The sequence below is a fragment of the Leptosomus discolor genome, chromosome 5, assembly GCF_034619465.1.
Source record: "Leptosomus discolor isolate bLepDis1 chromosome 5, bLepDis1.hap2, whole genome shotgun sequence".
Lineage (NCBI taxonomy): Eukaryota > Metazoa > Chordata > Aves > Leptosomiformes > Leptosomidae > Leptosomus > Leptosomus discolor.
In genome coordinates, this window is record NC_141395.1 from 14,584,627 (window position 1) to 14,608,598 (window position 23,972).

Here is a 23,972-nt window from a genome sequence, read left to right on the forward strand (position 1 = left end):
CAGTTGTCACAGGGGCTTGGCTATTTCTCTAATGCCAAACTTCTCTCAAGCCCTCTCTCCTTCTCAATTAGTAAACACATTATCTGAACCCTGACATCTGGAGTAGTCCACAAGTTGTGTCTCCTGAAACACTCTTACATTCTGTATTCCTCATTATATTCTACTCTCAGCAGAGCTTTGGGGGCATTGCCTCCTTCCCAAGCACTTCAGCAGCATTTAGCCACTATCCCTTGAAATCACTGGAGCAGAACAAGGCTCCGAGCAGTTTGCTTTGGCCTTGGATGGTAACAAGCAAAATAAAAATGAAAAGTCTGAGACAGTATTACAATGCTGTCCTCTTGGTGTGTAATAATGCTCATTTTCTCTAGAGACAAGACACATCATGTACGTCTAAAACCCTCAGCCTACCCCAATTTATAAATTCTAGTACAGCTGTAGGTTTAAAGAGCCAGCCAAACTTAATTATGGCAGATTAAGGAACAGAGCAACATACTGCAATGGCCTCCTGTTAAAACTGAAACATCTGATCCAAACCAAGCAATTTCAGCCCCTCGTTAAGCTCTTGCTTCTCTTGTTCACCATCTCTAGTGTTTTTCTGCTGAGCACCATCAACATGGTTACCGAGATGTTCCCAGGCTGTCATTAGGCAGCTTTGTCAGGAATAGCACTGGCTTTGGCTGAGACAGCCAAGAAAGTGGGTTTGTAGGTAGCTCACCACCTGCAGGCCTGCACAGGTGGTGGTTTTTTGTTTGGTTTTTTGTTGTGATCAGGCTTTTGTTCCATTTAGAATTGGCAGGCAGAAAGGGACAATTAAAGCCTCTGATCATGTCAGAGGAAAATGTATTTATTTCAGTCAGGTGCTTTTCCTTCTCTTCCTGCCCACCCACCCTTTTCCTTAAATGAGAGACAAATGTAGACAGACAGATTACTTTGCTTGTACAATAAACACCATAGATCTCAAAAGCCAGCAAGAAAACAAGCCAATATCTGCTTTACAGGCAGAAGGACCTGAGGGAGGAAACAGCAACATGATTTACCTGAAGGCAGCGGTACAGCTGGGATGAGATCCCAGGTTGGGGAGGTGATTATGCCTTTACAAAGCCAAAACTTAGGTAGCTTAAGAATTTTTGGGTCTAAAATGAAAAGAGGAAGCCATTTGGTTATCAAATACAAGTAAATCTGCAAGGTTTTACCCCTCTTCTAATTTTGTTTGAAAGTGTACATTGAAAGCAAGGTAAAGCTAAGGCCAGCTCTACCTTCTAAATTCCTGGTTAGTAGAAGAAGAACCAGATTGCTCTGCGACAAGCGAATACAGATTTACCCAGGGGTTGAAGATGACGTTAGGTCACTTGGACCATCAGGTTTTTGGAAAATAAGCCCCAAGCACATCCTTACAGAATCCTTCTCCAGACTGTCTCTGACAATGGCAAAAAAGTCCTTATCCACTGGATGCTCCACAGAAAAAAAAAAAAGCACAGTTGGTGCTTTCTGTAGTGCGAGTACCACCAACCAGTGTCTCACAACCCAGGTCTCTGGGTGCTGCCTATAGCAGGGAAGGTGCTCTCAGTTTCCTAACAGTGCCGAATATGAAAGGGTGAGTTAGATGGCAGTGGGCTTTGTATACCTCACTATTTTAAGCACCGGAGACTTGTTAGTGATGCGATCCCCGTTGGAAAACACTCCTTGCTATAAGCAAGTTGATGAACAGAGAATGGGCATGCTTTCCCCATTTGCCACTATCCATATTCGGTTGTTAATTTGCTCCTTTCCCCTCCTCCCTATTATTCTGCAATAGCTGTTAGTTGCTAAAGAAGCTGAAGAAGCAATTAAGAAAATTCAGAAAAAGCGGATAATTTCTCACATGCAGTGCTGAGTACCCAGCAGATGTGACTCAAGATACACACATGCTGTTTTCAGGGAAGTATTCCCAAGGGTTTAGATAAAAATAATAAGGATGAGGGTTTTCAGCAGAAATCAGGTTATTTTTAAGTGCAAGGGCTCTAGGGTGTATTAACAGGGCTCCCTGAAAATGCCATCATCTTCTTGTGTGTGGGATCCCATAGCATTAGTTGTGTATAATTAAAATAAATTAAGCCAGTAGTCAGGCTAGACAGGGATTCTGGCAGGAAAGTGGTAATGGGGGTTACAGCAAATTGTGTTGGTTGCAAATATCAGACACCTTCCACTTTACTAGAGGTTTTCAAGGCAGAACAAAGGAGATGCCTACAGGGAGCTCTTCGACCCAGAAGATAGTGGCAAATCTCAAGAATCAGGATTTGACCTGGATGGTTCCAGTCACCACAGTTCAGCCAACAAGGAAATGATATAGTAGGAGAAATGCTGCAATGGTCTAGAGCCAGATCGTGGTTGACACAGGGTGTTGCAACTCTACTGAAGCGTATGGCCCATGTCCAACGCAAGAGTCCATGAAAGATATTTCTTTCCAATATCCCCCTTCTTAATCCATCCCCAGCATCTGTCATCACGCAGAAGGGGACGGAGGCAGTGGAGCCAGCACTACAGTAAGCAGCTTGCTGAGCCAGCCACAGACGTTTGCCATCTTCTGGCTGTGATGAAGACTGGACAAATTAGGAAAATGTTTTCATTAGCCTCACTCACCTGAAAACTAATCAGCAGCCAAGTGCCATTTTAAAAGACGGCCTGGCAAAGAGTCAAGAAACAAAATCCAGCAGCAAATAGGTTGCAAAGACAAATATAAACAACTAAATCTGTGATGATCCACCATCTTGAATGGATCTTCAATATCCAATACCAGGATTTTCTGCGCTCGACACATAAATCTCAGGCATTCATACTCGGCCAATATTTTAAGTCATGCCCACAAAGCATATTTGAATAGGATTCAAGCTGATGAAAAGCAAGTTGTTACTTTTAAAGGGGTTTGGTGACCCTGTGAATGGAGCTGACGGCTTCAGTCCAGCAGATGACAATCCATTAAATGAACGAAAAATTTGCCACCACAATTCTTAGTGCCAGGGAAGGTGTGAAAGAAAATCTGGCCCTCCAGGATGTGCACAACCATATTTCTGGTGCCACAGATGGCAGCTTGAATGGCTGCAGGTTTTTTGCTTTGCCTTTTCGTAAGGCATAGATACCTAGTCTTTGCTGTTTTCAGGGAGACATTTTAGATATATTAAGCTTATGAAGGGACACAGCCCACTTTGTTGAAACACCTCTTCCTTTCAAGTCCCCAACTCTCAGCAAAAGAGGGAGAAGAAGAAACAAAGAAACATTGAACCAAAGCCCATAAACAGATTTTTTTTTTGTGTGTCTGTGTGTGAGATAAGCCTGGGAAAAGCAAAACAATTCATCTACCCAAGAGTGGCTTTGCAGGGAAAGGTTAAGGAATAATAGAGCGATTTAGATCGCACCATTTACACACATTTATGAGGGTGAAATTCAACACCCAGATAACAAATTCAGTTCAGTTTTTACTTCCTCTCTCTCTTCCCAGCCCCCCCCCCCCCCCCCCCCAAAGACGACATACCCTTCCATTTGTAAATTACTTTAATTTAAATACTTCCAGGTTAACAAAACATCTTAACTTTGACATGCCCCAAGTTACAAAACAGAAACAAAACCTCTTGACAAAGGGTAAGAAAAAAAAAAAAAAATAATCCAAGCCCAAGCCTCCTTTCCTAAGCTGGAGTTTATGGTCTGTGAGCTGGCTGCCCTCCAGAGTCTGACACAATGTCTGGAGCACCCAGAGCAGCTGGAATTCATTTTCTTCCTCCAAATCTATGCACTTTCATATGAAGTTGTGTTTTGGCACTGCCGCCTAAGAAAGAGTTCAGTGCAAAAAATCTAACCCCGGCCGTGTTTCTTTGCAACCCAACACTCGTTGAGCAAACAAAAAAAAGGAGAAGAGGACAAAAAAAAAAAAATAGAGAAAGAAAAGAAAAGCCCTGTCCCTTCCCCCACACATACACACACGACTGTACCAAACAGGGGGGCTATTCATGGCTGTTCAGAAATGGGTCACAAGGAGAAATGTTTGCAGATAAAACCAACACTTTTTTTTTCTTTCTTTTTCTCCCCCCCCTTTTTTTTTTTTTTTTTTTAAATAAACATCATGGAGGCCCCTGGAAGGTGCTGGGGGTGTTCGAGAGTCAAGGTCCTGCTGATCCCTTCCGCCTCCCATTTGCACGGCTCCCATGCTGGCCCTGGTGTGCAGCCCCCCTTTGGGGGGGGGGGCCCGGACCTCATTGAGCCACCCCCTCCGAGCCCGAGCCTCCGTGGGGAGCCCAAGGGGGTGCGGGGCCACGCAGGCGTCACGCTGCTGCTCCTCGCCTGGGCTGGCGGTGGGTCAAGGGGGGAGGAGGGAGGCGTCCAAGGCACTCCCAGGCAGTCCCGTCACAAAATCACGCACTGGAGTTTGTGGGAGCCCGTGGCTCTGTCCCCTCGCCATTTGGTCTTTTTCTTCTTCTTCTGGCTTTTCTCTGGGATCTGTTGCCTATTTTGGGAAACAGAGAGGAAAATGAGCAGGTGAAGCACAAGGCTGGGTTGGACATCAGCATCCCGAGCCCTGGGCAGCCAGCAGAAAGGCATCTTGGAGTGCATATGTATATTTGCATATATATTTCCATACACCCTTCCACCACCACGTGGCTTTTCATGCCATACAGCTAACAAGACAACCACCTGCATTTTTAAGGAAGGAGGAAAGAAGCCATAAGCAAACACTAAGGCTAATGGTAGGGATGTATGTCCTGCGAGGGCACTATGCCTCCAGTTGCCCTGGGTTAACTGGGTGCCTCCTTCCCTGCCAGGGGGCTGCTCTGGGGAACAGGGATGCTCTAAGCAATGCAATGGTCATCCACCACACTGCTGCTAACGCTCATTAGGGGAGAGGATGAAAGAGATACAGACTACACAGAGAAATAAACCTTCTTGGAAAGATTTGCTTTCAGCTGGCATTGCCCTTAGCCAGCTGCACTGCTTTGGACTTGGTTCTAGAGCGGGGGCTAAAAAATAATAATGAAAAAACAGAGTCTGCTGCTGCTGGGGCTCTGGCCACCCCTGGAAGTTGTGAAGAGCACCAGAGCACGGAGAGAGAGTTGACACCAGAAAGATGTCCCTGGCTGTCTTAAGTCACAGCCACCAGAAACATGCAGTTGAGAGCACTCCAGCACTGTGCCACGACAGCCCCCGTCAGTCAGGTGCGTTGTGAGCAACCTCTAAAATGTTATGTTGAGAGCTTCTCCGTTTTCATTAAGATGGGGCATTGCCCAAATGCCTGTTTGCAACTGTACCTGTTTGCATCAGCCACTCAGCTAGCCCGGTGCTGCAAATTCAACAGAAGGCAGGTTTGTAGTTCAAACACCCGACAGGCAGCCCATAGACTTAGATATTATTGCAAGATAAACCATACAAACACCAGCAGCTTCCGTAGATCCAGTGTCTAAACAACCAGCCTGAGAGTCTGAATAGTTCAAAACCAGTCTCTTTGCTATGTAATATGGCAGGCATTAAACTGAGTGTTTAGACCAAGTTATCCAGACCGGGATGAGACATAGCTGGGGGACAAATCATTATGGCTTTAGTTGGTGTTTTTCTTAGCCTCAGCTCCCAAATGCTTGCAACCACCTGAAAAACTCAGCTTTGACTAATAAGATTTTTTTTCAGCAAGTATGAAGGCTGCAGGCATGGAAAACATAGAACTTTAAAGCTCAAAACTAGAAAGCTGAAATAAAAAATACTTTAAAGTTAATTTGGATAAACACTAAGCAGCCACAAGGTATTCACAGTGTTCTGGAACTGTTTTAGAGATCCAGAAAACCATGTCCCGCGCCTGCTCAAGATTTCTGCTGTGACAGTCCTTGTGTACGCACTGCTGCAGCACAAAAGGGGTGTCAGAAAATTTAAAAGATCTACCTGGTGGACTCAATCACCCCACTCCTTTCTGGATTACTTCAGTTTCTTGCATCAAGCTGAATAAATTGGGAATCAGCCAAGTGCAATGAGCACAAACAGTGCCCACCCTGAACGAGTGTCCTCACCTTGAAAACTCACATCAGCTCTGAGGAGCCTCTACATTTGTAAAGCACTCTAGGAATGACACAGTTATTAGGGAGCTGTAAATTTACATTTTATTTGGAAGAGCTCACTTAAAAAAGAAAAGCAATACTTGGTGGGTGATGCCATCCTACGGCTGCAGACAGTCTGCAATGTCCAAAGACCAAGTGAAGCTGCTCACAGCACCTCTCTGCTCTCTGACTTAACCCAAGTTCCAGCTCTTGTGAACATCTCTGGTGCCCTTGATGCCACCAACGGTTTCACCTGGCTGGCAATGACTTTCACAGTGACTGAGGGAACTGAGGTGCATCACCTATTTTTGAGGTGTTCCTTCTAGCCTGTCTGGAGTCGTGTTATGTAGAGAAAGCAGAGACTCACTATCTTATTGTGGCTATGTTTTTTTTGCCCAACAGTAGAATAGATGGTGGTAAGAGCTCGCTGTAAGACAAACATAACATCTAGCTAGTTAATGCTGAATTACAGAACAGTTGGGAAATAGCTTGGGACATTTCCAACTCAGCTCTGTAGTTCTGAAAAGACTTTCTGCCCCCTGCTTCTGAGACATGTGGGAAGAGTGGGCAGTACCATCTGCTTTTGATGGAGGCTGACTCGAGGCTGCACTAAGATATTCACAAGTACAGATACGCTGTGAATAAATGCCTCATCGTTTAATTGCCGAGCGAGGCACTTTGACTGTGTGACGGGGACGAGCACGATTTCAGATCAGCACCCTCCCAAAACACGAAAAACAAGGGCCCAGAAAAATCTGGCAGACAACTGGTGCCAGAAAAACAAATCTTCTCAGAAAGATTTGAGGTTATCGGCCGAGACGCTGAGATGTGCGTGCAGCTCTTTTCCTGCACGGCAGCTGGGATTTTGGAAGGCAGTCCCTCCCTGCCGGCAGCCGGAGCAGGGCTTTGCCCAGAGCGCAGGCATTTGCCAAAGCAGGCAGCTCATGCCAAAACTGGGAACAAACCTCTGCAGTCTGAGGAGGAAACCTGTGGCTTAGCCATTAGGACATGCTGTTTCTCATACAAAGCAGCTTAATTTTTCCATTTAGTGAGCAGAAAATGTTAGAAGTCACCTACAACATTAGAATTTTGTAGAAATTTTTGCCAGTGCTTTTTAACCTCTGGCAATGTAAGACCCTGAGAGGACAAAGCTAGGAAAACCCAAATTACTGGCCCGGAGCTTTTAACGTTGGCCTTTAAAGGCTGATCATTATAGTAGGCTTTGCATTGTTCATTGAACAATATATTTTCATCATGGCCACAGGTAGTTCTCAACCTGCCTAGCCCTGCAAGGTAACTTAAGTGCTAGTAACATCCCTATGCAAATACAGGACAAGAAAGTTTAATAAACCCCAGAAATCTCCCACCCTCAACCAAACCACTAGGCCCTTGCTCCCCAAAAGTTGGCTCCTGGCTCTCCAGGCCGGGACTCCTGCACATCCCATCCACAGGCAGTGGGCAAGTGAAGAGTTTGCAGCTTACCTTATTACCCTCACAAGATCATGGAAGGCCTTGTCAACGTTTAAAGGTGGGTCCTTGGCGCTAGTTTCTATATAGGGAATCTGGAGGAGAGAAGTGTATCACGGAAGAGATTACTAACAGCCTACACATTGGTAGCAAACCAGTTTCAAAATAAAAAACCCTAAAGGCTGGAGAAATTGGGTGCCTAGGAGACCAGGGAAATACAGGTAAACAAAGTGTTGTCATGACACTGCTATCAACACCTTCACACTCACAGCAAGGTCAGCGAGCGCTTACAAAAGGTCCGGAATAAGCACCAGGCAAAACAGCTGCTATCAGAGCTCTGGGTTTGGGGAAGAATAATCATTGACTTCATGTTGTCAGATGTTCTCTCCCCCTAAGCCGTGCTTGAAGACATGAAAATAGCCGAAGGTTGTTGAAAGATGAGCACTTGCCAAAAATTCTTGCTTGCCACATTTTATTAGGACTACTGCATGAATATTTCATGACTACAATCCCCCTTCAGTGTAAAATGATCTTCTCCTTCAAAGTCTGACAGCCAGATGGGGCCTCCTAGAGTGCTTGTCCAGCACGCTGGCAGATTTATAAAACTGCCTCTGATAAGGTATTTTCGTACACAGCCTTTTCCAAAGCGTGCATGTACAGATGGGTGCAACATGTTGTGTCACAGTTTAGGTGTCCTGGCTCCTGCAGAAACGAGCTCCCTCGGGGAGGGGAGGGAGTGAACCTGCCTTGCCAAACTCCCATCGTGGCTTGTTTAGAAACCTCACACAGCTTGCCATTTGGGCACAGCAAGCTGCCAAGAGGTCTCAGGCTTGTTTGCCTTTACCTTTCCATTCAGTTCCTCCTACAGGGAATTGTTGTCTCCCTCTGGGTATTCAGGACTGCTGGCATTTAGAGGTGATTAGTGGAGTAGCATGTGATCTACACCCATCCAAGACCAATTTCTCAGGCTAAACTATGGCATGAATAATGCAGAGCTAAGACGGTGGGCCAGATTTATGTAGGCTTAACAACCGTGTAACTTCATTATCTTTAACAAGCTCACTTCCTAGGACACCTGGGTATACTTCCTAATGCCTAACTCTGCCTTTTCACTCCAGGAGAGTGCACTTTCTTCCCTCATTTTGAATGTTTCTCACCACTTACAGACACCTTGTATACGTGGCTTTGAGATGGCCACAGCTTTGCTACAGCCTGGTGCACAGCAGAGGTTCCAGCTTCAATGATGAACTGGTCCTATGGAAAGGAAACTGCACAGCTACTACTCTGTAGTAGTCGAAAATGTAATTGCAGATGTTTGATTGTAAGAGAAATGCTTTAATTCTGCTTCAAATGAGCAAAGAATCCAATTCTGAATGCCTCAATGGGACTTAAAACAACCAATTAAACAATCCCGCAAACTTACATTATGTTTTGTTGCCATTTCTCTTCCCTGTTCTCTTGTAATTTTCCGTAAATGCATTAGATCGACTTTGTTCGCCACCAAAATCATTGGAAAGGACTCCCTGGAAAAAATCAAAATCACCACCCAATTATTAGCAGACTAGAATAAAAAATGCTGAGCCTAAGTTTCACTTTCTGAAGCTCACATCATCTAACATTTTCAGCTACAGACATACCACATATGTGTAAAGAAAAATAAAGACCAAATGAACACACATCAGCCCCTAGACTGTGCTACATGTGTGTTATATTGTAAAAATTTACTTGAGAAGTTGCATGCGTGCACACATTCATTCTTATTTGCAGGCACTTCAGAGACTTGGTGTCATGGTTTTTGCAATGCCTGATAACAGCTAAGCCTGAAGATCCAAACAGGAGAAGAAAGAACTACAGAATTAGTCAGGAAATTAACTGAGACATAGAGACAGATCTTGAACAGGAGATTGGGACTCTTTTGTAACAGTTAAGGCATCTCGGTAACTGGGTCTCTTGGCAGCTGCTCACCATTGCAAGGTAACAAGGTATGGTGGAGGAACTGGTGTCAGTTCATGTCCTGGTCATCCACTGAGAGCAACCATGGGGGAAGAAAAGATGGACTCTGGGAGACGGTGCTTAGAGTGACATCAAATGGGGGAAAAAATGACTGGGAGCAAAGATCCCCATCAGCTCTTACCCCAAGACAAACTGAAAGACTGGCAGTGGTAGCTGGAAGGAGGCTGGAGGGAACCAAAGAGCCTTCCTAAGCTTCCAGATGCTATTACCTACCATCTCCTGCTTCTAATCCCAGAGCAAAAATCTGATGAACAACCACCCTTTTGTACCAAACCCATCTACCTCTGTGATAATACTCAGTATTTCTTTAACTTCACTAGGCATGTGACTGTCTTCAGCCACCGCCCGAGAAGAGACCCATCTACGCACTGCATGTCCAGTGCAAGGCTCTCCCAACAAGGCGTGTGGGTCAGGCTGTCCCCAGTAGAAATCCCTGTAGCTCTGGTGATTAAACAGAACCAAGGCAGCTTGTGCCACAGGAGGTCCTGGCAGTGTAGCTGCTGCCCACAGTACCTCCCATATGCGAGCCTCTGCTCCGGCTGCATGACACAGAAAGCAAAGTCATGCTGCGGGGCCTTTACCCCCTGCTAGGAGGGAGGAGGTCCCTTCTGGTAACTGACAGTTATTGTGGTATTATTTTGTTATATTTAACTTTAAACCCTCCTAAAATGATTCCAGTGTTCACTGCTGTAACAGGGCTGATTTTATTGGGGTAAGGAGCAGCTGGCCGTACTCATTTCTGCCTAAAACGCTTCCCTGAGTAACTCTGGATTTTCAAACAGCATTTCTGTGTCAATTTTCAATGAGATGATAAGGGCTCCATCTTCTCTCTGGCATGCTGCCCCATTTCTGGCTAGAAAAATACCATACTGCACTCCGCATTTTAAATGAGCTTTACAGTTATTCATTCTGATAATGTGGCATTGATTTAATTTTAATACCCAAGTATTGATATATCTTGACTCTGATCATTCTGGAGCAAAACACTTGCTTGTCTGCATTACTTGTTATCTTTTTGGCTGGCAGCACATTGATAAGAAAGGAATTAAATTTGGACAGTATCTCATTTGCCTTGTTTACATCAGACATAAAACTCTATGGAGACTTTGTTCCCTGTCGTAAGCTGTACAATTGCTAGTTGGACAAAGTCACTATAGTTGGAAGTTTTACTGTAATGAAGGTTACGGAAAGAAACAGGAGAAAGGCTTTGAACAGTTCTGCTAACGCGGCAGCCTGCAATTCCTTTGGATTTTAAGTTGCCAAAACTGACTGCTAGCTTGAAAACCAGGGCAATGCTCTGCTCCCAGCTACCTGCAGGGCTGGCAGGACGGTTTCTTTACTCATGCTGCTCCTGCTGCTGAGATTTTCTGAACGAGCTCAGGGTTTGGATGAAGCATGAAGCTCCTCATGCTCTGTGCTTTGGTGGCGTTGAGCAAGGAAACAAAAACAACCTCACCAGCCGGTTTCACTTCCTGCTTCTCACACGCCGGCCACGATGTTTGCACGGTGTTTGGAGGGGTAGAAGTTTCAGTCCAGAGCAAAACAATGAGTACCGCATATTATTTTCTTGAAGTTAAATGAGATAAAACCGACATTGGTTTGGGGCAGGTTACAGGAAACGCTGTTTCGTCTTCTTCAGCTTTCAGAAACAGATTGAATTTGCCCCAAGCTGAGCTGGCAGTGAAGAAAAGACTGTCGTGATCTGGGAGGCAGACTGAGTGACTGACATTTTTCTCCATTTAGATGAAATCAAAGGGTGGGTTTTCCTTTACTTCTCACTCTTGTGGGCTCCGCTTTGGATGCTTTACTGGAAGAGCTGTCAGCTGTGAACCTCACATGATACGAGTCCACCCTTCCTGTGGGGAAGTTATTCAGAGCTGCGAACGGAAGCCAGCAACGAGGCCTGAACCCTCTGGTGGCTTTTCTTGATGACTTCCATAATTAAAAGCCATTATGAATGGAAAAACTAAGTGTTTCAAAGCTGCAGACATATAAGGGCTTAATTCACACCACACCCAGTGAGGATGGATTCATTGCCTTTTGAACTGGGATGGGAAGAGGGAGTTATCTGGCAGCTTCCCCTCGCTCTGTCAGGATGCATTTGCTTACCACGATTAAACTCTCAGTGCTACCTTCTCCCATGCACACACAAGGAGGGGAACAGGTGACCTCTCTTGCTTTCTCCCCCAGTCACCTGGAGATGTTTTATTCATTGAAAATGGTTGCTGCAGAGCACGATGCATTAACTGCATTACATCCCTTGTAAGAAATACAGTTCCTTCGCACGTGAGGCATTTTCTCCTTCAAGACACTTGTTCACAGCCCCAAATCATGCAGGACCTTCTAAGGTTTGTTTTGTGCAAACTGAAGCCAGGGAAAGGAGGATGCTGCCAGGACACACAAAACCATTACAGCCGAATGCCTGCTGACTCCCTGCTGGTGTTCCCCAAGTGCCTGCGCTGTGCACAGGGCATCCTTCTTCCTCTTCACAGCCAATCTGGTTACTTTCAAAGGTGTCTGACCTGCCTTTCTCACACTGCTCTGCCAGATCATTCTGGCTGGAGTTTCTCCTTTCAAGACCCATTTTCACCCCATCATAACACTACTGACCTTTTCCATAATGAAAGCACTAGATGCTTATCAGAAAAGGTAAAATACTACTTATTCCTCATATGTTGGTCTACAAACCCACACAGAGCATGCAAGGATTTGCCCTGGAAAGCATCCAGGAGGTGAAAGTCAGGGCAAGACGTGCAATCACCCCCACGGCATGGTCTCCACATCAGCAGGAGGGGGGTCAGGCAGCGCCTGGCTCCATGGCACCCACCTGTCCTTGACTCTGAGGATCAGCTGGTGGAACCGGTCCACATGCTCGAAACTAGCCTTGTCTGTCACCGAGTAGACTATAAGGAAACCATCTCCGGTCCTCATGTACTGCTCCCGCATTGCGCTGAACTCCTCTTGGCCCGCAGTATCCAGAACTAGGACAGAAGAGATGAAGGTTTTCAGTTACTGTGAGGACCTGCAGCTGCTGTCACTGCTCTGTGTCCTACATGGCCTTTCTGCCTCTGCTGGGCTAGAGCCTCTCAAAAGCTGCAAGATTTCACAAAAGCAAGTTGCACGCACAAGGTGGTTTCTTGTTACAAACCAAAAAACACTCCCAGACCCCCCCCCACTCGTCATGGTGTGCCTACGCTGGGAGCAGATGGGAGGGGAAGAAGACTACGTGGATTTTACTTTCCTTTTCCAGTACCAAATACTGACCACTGAACTTGGGGAGCTGCTCCTCTGGCAAGATATGGCCAAAGTATTTCACAGCCCTCCATCTTTCCCTCTCCCAGCTCTCTCTGTTCCCTGCATGGAAAAACCCAAGACTGGAAGAGTAAGTAAATGCCATTTTAAATGTCAGGGACAATCTACAAACTGCATGGTGAAGCAGAAATGGGAGACAACCCAGAGTAACAGCTGCAAGCATTTTCCTTTTCTCATTACCTGGATATTATTTCTACACAATTATGTGCTTTCAGAGCAAGACGGTACAGCCTTGAGGAACTCCCCTTAAACAGGTAGTCCCAAGTGGTGTGCTGATACTGAGAAGCTAATTAAAACAGGTGGAAAAGCTTTAAGGGACTTGCATATCCTATATAGGGATTGTGTTTCTGTGCATCGACAATGCCTAAATCTATGCTTGAACCCCCTAAAACATCCCAGTTGTGGCAGCAACCCAGGTGCTGTTCCCCACTAGATTAACCTCCTCTCTACTGTGATCATTACTCACTGGTTCTCCATCATTCTGCCTCACAGGGGGTCCCATCAGCTACATCATGGACCACATGCAGACCAAGCTACTCCAGCCTTCTGGGTAAACACCACATACTGATGCATACATCAATGCCAGTTCTTGGGCCCCAGCTTTGTAGGCTGCCAGGATTTTGACTGGCAGGAGGAGGGTACAAGAGGAGTTCATCAGTCTAGGCTATGCCAGTACAAACATGGTGTGAGCTCAAAGTGCATCAGCTGCTCAGAATCATAGAATCATTTTGGTTGGAAAAGACCTTTAAGATCATCAAGTCCAACCATTATCCTAACACTACCAGGCCCACCACTAAACCATGTCCCGAAGTGCCACATCTACATGTCTTCTAAACACCTCCAGGGATGGTGACCCCACCACCGCCCCAGGCAGCCTGTTCCAATGCCTAACCACTCTTTCAGTGAAGAAATTTTTCCTAATATCCAATATAAATCTCTCCTGGTGCAACTTGAGACCATTATCTCTTGTCCCACCATTAGTTACTTGGGAGAAGAGACCAACTCCGGCCTCACTACATCTTCCTTTTAGGTAGTTGTAGACCCAATGTATTGTTGTCTCCTAGAGGCAAATGTGTGACCTTCATGATGACTGGGAACATTTTCACATCCCAGTCAGCCAGGCTGGGTGGGAAAACTGTTTCTGCCTCTGCTGCAGAGCCACAGTGTAAGCATCTGCTGCCCACAAGTGATGGGGAAAGCCCAGGGCACTGGTGGATGGAGAGTGTGGCGGGAGCATACTGCTGACAGAGCAGCAGGGCTTGATACGGGTTTTTCTAGTCTGAGAAGACCTACAGTCCGAGCAGGACTACCCTACTACCCTGTAGGGGTAAGTACTCAGGCTGCCCCAATTTCCAGATGGGGCCAGGATAAAGCCCAGTTTGCTGCTGGTGTTACTTGCTGAATCAGCATGGGTGGCCACAGGTGGACATGCTGCACATCACAGCGCACCCCACAAGCCAACCAACACACTTTCACTATATATATCTGTCTGGAGGAAAGGCAGCTATGCCTGAGGACCTGGAGACCTTACTTGGTGATGGCAGGCCCTTTAAAGCTTTCAGCCTCATTCATTAGCCTGCCTTAGCTGGTCTTGTATGTCTGTTTCCATGAGCTCTTAAGGTGAAAAGAGCTTCTAGGCACTTGCAGAGACCCTGAGATTTAGGCTTGTTTGCCAAGTAGCTGAGGCTTGCTGGAAAGTCATAGATGTCTCTTCACAGCGTTTTATCCTGCTTCTCCCCTCTAAAACTAGGAAACAAGGGTCTCAGCTCAAAGGCATCCAGGCTATTCTTAAGGACTGTACAAAAAAGTTAAAAAAAAAAAAAAAAAAGAAAAAAAAAGAAAAGCCACCCAAAGACACTGCATGTGCTGGTGAATTTCTATGCCCTGGGCAGAATTGCTACCATGGAATGAGGCCAGGACTGCGTGGCTAGGAAGGAAGAGGAAATTAATCTTTCCTACCCGCCCAACCTGTAAGGAGAGGCTGGGCTGGCCTCATCTGACTTCTGCACCAGCTGGATGCAATGTCAGGGCAGGGCTGAGGGCTGACAACGAAGACACACACACAAACACACACTCCCTTCCCCTCTCCAACACATACCCAACTTGTGGTGGAGTGGGACAGCTTCTTGCAGGGGGCCAGGCTCTCCCGCCCTCCCTCCCCCCAAGACAGGGTAGGTGCCTGAGCACAAGCCGTGGGCAGGAAGGTGGAGATGGATGTGCCGTATCCTGCATGGTAACTTGCTTAGGGACTTCCCCTTGCTCTGGCACATTTACAAACCTCCCATGAAACACATCAGGAGCATTCAGCTCTGCTCTTGCACCCATCAAACCATACCCAGCTGCTGCTCCTCCATAGCTTTGCATCCCCTGCAAGAGGGCAGGGGACGAGCCTTGGGGTTGGGGCTGTGGGGATACTGAAAGGCCAGTACGGGGCTGTGCTCCTGCTATTCCCACCTCGCCTGGATCTTGGTTGTGGCATCAGACTAAACACGGGCAGAGCTGCTGTGTCAGCAGCTGCTATTTAAAGGGAATTCACTTGCAGCATTTGTAGAAAGGCAAGCAAGTCCAGGCAGCATTTAAAATGGCACTTTGAAAATGCAAGTAAAAGGCATGCAGTAGTGAAGGTTGGGGTTAATCTCAGGTGGGTTATTCATACAAAGTTAAGCATCATGTGAATGGCCACAGGAAGTTCGTGTTTTAACTTTAAATGTGCTCTTCATAAAGACACACCTTCCATCCTAACACTTCTGTGCTACATGAATTATAAACAGAGAAGAGTGCAATCTGGATCCTTCACAGGCAGGATGGGACCACATCCTGGAAACCATCAGCACCAAAAAAAGGGCCAGATGCAAGCAGCTTTGCTTCTAGTGTAATCCTGTGGCATAAAAGCTTCAAGACTCTTACCTACAGAAAGGGAAAGTAGCAAGGAGAAACCTTCAGAAGGTGAAACTGGGAAGGTGATTTGATTTGCTTTCCAAAGGGGTGAGGAGATTTAGGATGTTAGCCAGCATCCACCTTCTTTTAAAATTCCCGTTTCTGCAGATAAGATGCCAGAAGACATAGAAATAATAATGAGCAGAGAAGAACTATGAGCTCTCTCTTCCCCTGGTACACTTTAAAACAGCAGTTGCCTCTTACTGGCAGTTGCCCCACTGGCAGCGCATAAAAGCCAATGGGGAAACAAGGCTGGACCAAAGCACAGCGGGTTTCCCCGACCTCATTCTTCCAAGAACTGAAATCAGACTCATAGGCTGTGCAGCGCATGGGCAGGGACTTCCGACAGCAAACTTGGTGAAGTTCCCACAAACTTGACCAAAGAAGCAGCAAGGAGGAGCATTAACAAAAGTGTTTGGGTAAAGATCGAAGAGAGAGAGAAGCCAAGGACTATGTCTGATGTGAGAACAGACATCCAAAGAGCGTAAAGTCGTTTTACAGAGTTATCATGCAATCAGCTGGAGACTTAACTAAGAGCAATTATGCTGTGAGAGCCCAGCAGGAAGGTCTCCTGCTTTGCAGGTAAGAGGTTGCTGAGCGAAGAGATGGCCTTTTCCGCTTTCCAGTGGATGTGACCCAACTGTTGTGATGAACTCCTTGCTATTTGAATCCTGCCCCATAGAGCTCTACACACCATTTTCCTGTGAATCTTGATGGGTTAGGCAAGAGCGCAGCTGCTTAGAGAGTACTTCTGAGCAGACACAGGAGCCCAGGAATACACAGGAATTTGTGGCCCAAAACAGAAGCACTCAGTGCTTCCAGGTATTTTATGTGGCAATGTCTCTGCGACCAACAATGCTCTGAGTGCCCATCCAGAGACACAGGCATGTAAATCTAAGCTAAGGGCAGAGACATACTATGAAATCTAAGTCACAGCATTGCTTTTTCTAGAGCCTAGGTTGGATTTAGTTCAGATATAAACACAGCCTTCCCAGCCTTCGGGGAGCTCAGATCTGGTTGTGCAGGTGAGTTCCTCTTCTCTTTTCATACCTAGGCAAAATTCCCTCCTACGTCTTTATCTTTACATTGCTGGGTAGCTAGGTGTATAGATCAACTCAAGAGAGTTTCTCCACTGTCCATGGCATCTAAGGGACCAGACAGACAGGTTAAACCCATTTTCTGTCCTTCAGCCCTTGGGGAAACTGCCCAAATCAGACACCAGCAGCCCATTCCAAGCAGCAGCTGCACATTGCTGAAAGCAGCTCAATGTGGCTCTCAGAGCACCTTGCCTTCCAGCATCCAGAACAGTGGTTGCACACCATGAAGCTCAGGTACAGGATGCAGTTTTTTGTGCCTACCTCGATATCATGCTCAGAAAGGCCAGCACAATGTGTATGACTCATTTTTGCAACCTGTCTCCAGTGAAATCCCTTTGGCTACATAAGTCCAGCACATGTCCAAGCCTTTAAGGGGCTGGATGGGTCTGCAGGCAGACAGGAATCAGGGTTCACAGCGCCAGGGAGAGGAGCAGGGCAGAAGAGTCTGACTTCAGGCATTTTCTGTTTCTTCAACTTCTTATTATGGTATACAGGAAAAGTCCCTGGAGCAAAGAGCAGAACTGGGAATGTGGCACTGTCAGGGGATCACAGGTTACAGAGCCAGATTCCTCACGGTGCTTCACTCTCCGAGTCTTGCTCTCCCCTTGGCACAGCAGCTCTGCTTCAAAAGGTGGGGCCAGAGAGAAACTCCATCCCCAGCTGCCCTGTAGCTTGGTATCTAAGCTCAAGGGAAAAATTAACGTGAATTGACAAGTCAAACTAAAGAGTCTCAGGCTGAGGAAAGCCATCCCCACAGTCTTTGTCTTCCTTCCATCAGCAGTGTGGTGGGAGAAGGCACCCCACATCAGCCATTGGCTTCAACTGAGGAATTAGTGTTGTGAGTGCTGAGCAGATGGAGTGCAGGGGCCACAGCTTATGTTCTATATTCCCACACCCCAAGTCACCCTGAAGAGGTATGAGGTGCCCATGCTGTGCACAAGGCGAGGTTAGATATTTCACTTGGTCACTGATGCTTCTGCTCCTTCTCAGATACAGCCACACTGCCCCCAGCATGAGAACTTTCCGCAGGGAAAAACATGCGACGGGGAAACACTGGGGCTTTTATGAGCCCTTCTTCTGTGCCCTAACTAAATACACAGATGTTATAGCATGGAAAACCCGAGTACTTGAATTCTTGCCCTTTCTTTAACGAAAAAGAAGAGGGGCCTTCAGAAGAAAGGCTTCCACATCAATAAACAGAATAAAGATGTGAGCCCTTAAAGGAGCTCTTTCTCTAACAAAGGGCAAATATTCAAAGCCTTGTGTTTTCCATGTTGCAACATCAAAATTTTCCTGGCAGGAAAAAAATCCCCACAACCCAAGACAAAAAATCCCTCTTTCAAGGCTGCAAAATCCCAGCAATTAAGGAAGGGAAAATACTGTACACACAAATAAAAGAATGAAAGTACAAACTTCATTTGAATTTTAATTCTTTCAGTGATGCTACCCAAAGTTTAAATAAAAAAAAGAAAGTGAGCCGCAAATAAGCCCTCCTGCCTGCAAGTCTGAAGTGACCTTTGATCGCCCTCTGGCCTCCTGGCTGAATTGTTCCCAAGCTTCCTGAGGAGAAAAACAGAAAAGCAGACAGCCTGTCCTGGGATGACTAGCAGCAAAAACCCCCAGCAAAAAGGGATATGCACATGGGAGACACGGGCGGAGAGGGAGCCCAGGGTAAGGAACAGTGCTTGGTGTCACTCTGCAGGGGTGCACACCAGGGCTGTGCAGGTCCAGCCCAACGCAAGGGCACCCAGGGATTGAGAGGGGCACTTGGGAAGAGGAGAAGTAAAATGGAAAACTGAAGCTCAGGAGTAGGAAGACAACTTCTAGGCAGTGAGAATTTCATCTGAATCACACCAGAGGAAGGAAAGGGAAGAGGAGGGAGAGCACTGCCTGCTTTCTACCCAACACACAGGCACAATTCCTTGCTTTGCTGGTACCAATTGGCACAGCCTTACTGACAGCTAAGAGTTTAGCCCAATTCATCAACATGCCCAAATGATGTGCTTGTGGCCACCTCTTCCTCACCACTTTATCTCTGTGTGGTTATAAGGAATTTTGAACCATTACAAATTTTTTGCCATATTAAGGTATTCCACCTTTGGCTTTACGGCCAGATTAATAATTCCAGACTAGCATTTTGCAGCCACACCAACAGAAATCCTCTGCTAATTGCTAAATTAGCCTGCACACAGAAAGGAGTGTACAAAATTAATGATAGCAACTCAACTGGAGCAACAGCTAATCGAAGCAGATTAACCCTGTGTCTATAGGGCACTTGTGTGTGAATGCATTTAACCAAGCACATCACCGTGCTGATTTCAGCAGGAACACCAGGGAGTAAATAAAGATAACATATGCCAAGAAAACTGGAGGCTGATCTTAAAGCCTTGTTGGGGTGGCAGCTACTGAAAAAATCGGCTAGCCACAAATTGCCTGTGCATTCCTTATTCAGGTTAAGTGCCCTGTTCAACCCTCCAATGCTTGTCCACCAAACACTGCATCAATGGTCTTATGAAGCCGGCATAAAGCCAATAATAAAGTATTTTTAGGGTTGGACTTGAACATGCCAAGCACAGGTCCCACAATCTGCTGGGAGGCAGGGAACTATCATAGACTCTTCTTTGGTGAGAAAATAGACACAGAGACACACCCAAGCCAGAGAGCAAATATGTAAAAGAAGAGTTTGAACTTAGGTTTGGCTACAAGGTCTAAAATCTGAAATAAAAGCCTATTCCATTTAAGTCTACTTTCAGTGACAGACTTCAGCAAAGGAAAAAAACGCAAGTCAAACATTTAATCATGCTGCCAGTTAGTGCTATTGAATAAATGTGGGTGGAGGTCTTCATGGAGGGAAGCCAAATGCCTTATGCAAGCTGGCTAGCTCAAGAGCTTTTTAACAACATAATGCTGGTGCAGATACCAAATGCTAGAGATGCTTTGTACAGAACTGCTCAGGCAACAGCCTGGAAGAGGGTAGGCTGTGTGTTTCCTTTTTTTTTTTTTTAATTAAGTTGTTGAATGCCAAGGGCTTTGGTTTTAAGAACTATTTCTGCAAACTTAGAAACTTACGGAGCCCCTCATACCATATCCTCACGTGGTAGTCTCATCTTCTAAAACTGGTTCCTATTTTGGGGGTGGGCAGCTTCTTCTTCCCACCAAGCACTGCATGAAACATCAGTTGTAAAGGATTTGGTCATAAAGGACAACTGGAAAGTCTAGAATTTATCACGATGCATCTTTACCGTTCCTATCATGTTTGTCCCTAATTTTATATCATAAGTAGTTCATGCAACCATGTGTAGCCACAACAAGAGCAGCTGTCCAAGTATATGGTGACCTCTGAGAATGGTGTAGATCCAAAGCCTATGACAGAAAGCCGTGGCAGAAGACACATGTGATAGTCAGTCTTTATGCCCTGTTTCTACTGAGCAGATGGTGAAGGCTCACATGCTTTTCCGAGCAAGAATATCGCCTTTCTTCCAAAATTCAGATGGTTCAAAATCTCAAGTGGTAGGAAAGAGAAGAAGCTGCAGTTTCACTTCTGCGGCTGCAAGGCATCTGTGGGCACATGAACTCTGAAAGTCAGGGATTCCCAACATGCCATTCAAGGCCACAGCTGAATGCAGTACAGCCCCAGTACAGCCACTAAACTCCATCTGAGCAAAAGAAAGTCTTTTTCATTAAAACAAAGGGTTAAGTTTCTGCTTGTCGGAAAACAACCTCTTTCCCCACTCCCACCCAGGTCAGAGTTGGTTTTTTTGGTTCTTTGACTAAACAAAAATCCCAAATATTCAGTGAAAGATGCCTTTCCTACTTTCAAAAAAACTACAAAACCCAGGCTGTTTCAACCAACGCCAATGTGCACAGCAGCTGGTACTGTTATATCTGAACATGGGGCATACCAGCGAAGATAAAGGTTGCTCGTTTTAGGGGGCTGGATTCTGGACTAAAAAGAAAGAATGGATTTAATTTACAGCAGGATTGGATTTTCCTTTTACACAACACTGGCATTTTAAAAATAAAGGTGCACAGGTACATTATGTGATGGTTAATTGAGAACCGGTATCCCTGATGCAGATAACAAGAGACACATTTGGTCACCAATGTCACAAATATTCTGTCATTATCAGCTATCAACTACTAACATATTTAAATGAATAAATGTTAGCAAGATTAAGTTGTTAGGGTTTTTTTCAATACTGAGTAAATGCTATTCTTTAAGGACCTTGGGCCATTTGTATTCACTAAATTGTATCTGATAAAACCTGAAGAGTGCAACTAAGATCTCAAGTTTCCAGACCAAGCTTACGGTTTTCACAGCAAACCCCACCAGCCCCCATGTTCCACCACTCATGCCAATCCCCCAGTTTTCTGTCTCCACACAACAATGATACATATGCAGAGACATCAAAGATCTTGAGTGCCTTCATGAAAGAGGGTGGAGGTAGGAACTCGACATAAGCGAGGTTAAATTTAGATCAGTTCTGTTAGTGGCCACATAGATACACTTGGATAATTAAGGCACAAAATATTTGCTTGCTTTTATTACTACCTAATTATTGTATAAAACCAAACAAAACTTAGAACATGTAACAGCAAGATTTCCCTTATGGCTGTGGTTGGTCTGTCTCTTGCAGCACAAACTAATAAGTTGCAGCTTTAGGTAATATAGGGCTTTTTCCTCACTCGCAGAATCAAGATTTTTTGGTTTTGGTTTTTTTTTTTTTGGCGGTTGGCTGGTTTGGGTTTTTTTTGTAGTTGTTGTTTGGGGTTTTTTTGTTTGGTTTGCTTGCCTGGGTTTTTTTTTTTTTTTCAAAGAACAGAAAGATCTTAGTTACAGCAGCAATCCAGGCTGGTACCTTACCCGTGTTTAAATGAAACAGGTAACTAGATATGAAAACATCATGCTGAATGATGGGAGTTAAGAGGTGTTACAATTCTTCATTGTCAGTGGATGACAGTTTCGATTAAATGTTCTTTCTGGTTATAACCCTCATTCAGTTATCCACTCACTGTTATTTCCCAGGGGATGAGCCTAACCACAATGAAGTATCATTAGCAACAGCCACCTCACAGTGCTATAACTCACCCTTCATGGAAGCCAGCCCCAAATGTCTATGATGATCTATAGGTTTTTACACTCCTGCAAGAAACATTTCTGCGCAGAACTGGAACCAACACAACTGGAAGCAGAAGCTTTGCTGCAGATCAGCTGCAGACCATGTGCAGCAGCTCACAGGCTGGTCTGCAGTCAAATTCCTGGCAGCCCACAGCAGAGGACAGACACAAGGGCACAGCATGCTGTGGGAGGCATTGAGGTCTATTTGCACTTATGCTCAGCTAGAAGGGACAGTGGACCATGAGAGTAGCTTGCTTACCATCAAGAATTGCCCATTGCCCATCTATTTCTGTGTGCTTCAGGTAGGAGTCTTCAATAGTTGGGTCATAGTCTGGCACAAAAATCTTCTGGAAAAACTGAATGGTGAGAGCGCTCTTCCCCACACCACCATCTCCAACCACCACCAGCTTGTATGTGGGGAGGTTTTCGCTGGGAACAGCACTTGTAGCCATGCTTCCAGTGTGCTAAACCTGCTGGAGAAAGAGATCATCTCCGATCACTCGTTAGCAATGAAAAGAGGACAACATGCACAAGGCAGCTTTTACCTGCTGCCTGAGAAGTGAGGATGAAGGCAGTATTGACATGGAAAGTCCTTTTGGGCAGGAGCGGCAGCACCTGCCCTCCCCAACAGCTCTACTGCAAATCAGACCCATTACTTAGAAGAGCAGACAACCCCACTACTGTGGCTTGTTTACTCTGGCCTCATCTACAAGGATCGCTAATTGCCACCAAATGCATGTACAAAACTGTCATTGTCTGAATACCTTTCCTATAGGGGCTGGGCCCATGCAGCCATGCCAAAAATCACCCTGGCTCAGCACAGCTGTCAAGCTCCAGATAATTTCTAGTTGCCAGTGACCAAATCCCATTGATAAGCCAGAGCTGTGCTATTCTTCACTGCTTAACCCAAGGTATAGCAAACATTAAATGGTGTGTTATATCCTGGGGCCAGATCTGCAGGCAGAACCAGCAGTGATGGATGAAACTGGAGTTAAAGGTCCAATCCTGGCTCCACCAGCAGACAAAAATGCATTTAGCTGCTTTCTTCTCCTTCATTTTCAAGTCTGAGAAATGGAAACGAGAAGGCAGCAGGCCAGGAACAACAGGTGTTTTTTGTTTTGATTTTTTTTAAAAAAGAAAACCCCAACCCTGCTGTGGCAGGAAGGCTGGTTTCTGTGGCTATGACACAGCCTGGAGAGCCAGGAGAGCAGCTTCCCCCGCAGCGCAGTCACACCACTCCCCTCATCTTGGGTGAGCTGCGGAGGAACTGACTCTTAAAAGAAAGAAGAAAAAAATTCACCGGCTGCAACTGGGCAACAGCACATGTGTGCAGAGAAAGGAGATGAGGCAGCCATTGCTGAACAGCCCATTTCAACTCTCAACGTATGCTGCAGAAGGCAGTGCCCTCCACCTGTACATGGGCAACAGTGATGCTCACTCAAATCATATGGGCAGTGGGTGGCCATCTCCCAAGTCTGAATGACCATTGCATTTTCAGGGAGGTTTTTCAGGCAGTAAAAAAATAAAACAACATACAGCCCCCCATCCTAATGATAAGGCTCAAGACAGGGCAGTTGATTTCCTTGGTATCAGTTTCTTGACACAAGACGTACGGCATGGGACCAGCTGTGGTGACACTTTCTGCAGGGACCTGGTCCCATCCATTTCGGTTTTGTTCATGCCCTTCGGGCTGCAGGTGCTGGCTGGGGTCAGCGCTGAGTGGGGACGAGGACTGCTCTGGACTGGCTGCTCTGGGGCGGCTCGCATGCTAAACTGTTGGCACGCTGATCTGTAACCCCACTACACTCACACAAGCTTTTGGAAGCTTTCCTAGTAACTGCCGGGATTTTTCTTCATTAAGACGACAACTTTAACATTTTCGTTCTCAGAAACCAGTGAGCAAGGCCAATGTGCTTGGTGCTGCAGCTGGCCCAGGTGGTCCTTAGGAGCCAAGACTTCAGGGCTACTGTGTGCACAGTG

General features: G+C 45.9%; 1 protein-coding gene across 1 annotated transcript; it reads right to left on the minus strand.

The window, feature by feature from the left end:
* Positions 1 to 4,349: 4,349 nt before the first annotated feature.
* On the minus strand, positions 4,350 to 22,444 carry MRAS (muscle RAS oncogene homolog). Its single transcript, XM_009957281.2, has 5 exons — positions 22,252 to 22,444; positions 12,355 to 12,508; positions 8,938 to 9,037; positions 7,530 to 7,609; positions 4,350 to 4,474 (listed from the first exon to the last, which is right to left on the minus strand). Exons 1-5 carry the CDS (start codon positions 22,442 to 22,444, stop codon positions 4,375 to 4,377), a joined length of 627 nt encoding a protein of 208 aa, XP_009955583.1. The 3' UTR covers positions 4,350 to 4,374.
* Between the last annotated feature and the right edge of the window lie 1,528 nt (positions 22,445 to 23,972).

What these genes read in the sequence shown, in the direction of transcription:
- MRAS (XM_009957281.2), bottom strand. Translation starts at nt 22,444, where the DNA reads ATGGCTACAAGTGCTGTTCCCAGCGAAAACCTCCCCACATACAAGCTG. An exon ending in ATCCTCAGAGTCAAGGACAG is followed by an intron (nt 9,038 to 12,354) that starts GTGGGTGCCATG and finishes GATTTTTTCCAG; the next exon opens with GGAGTCCTTTCCAATGATTT. An exon ending in GATCTTGTGAGGGTAATAAG is followed by an intron (nt 4,475 to 7,529) that starts GTAAGCTGCAAA and finishes TTCCCAAAATAG; the next exon opens with GCAACAGATCCCAGAGAAAA.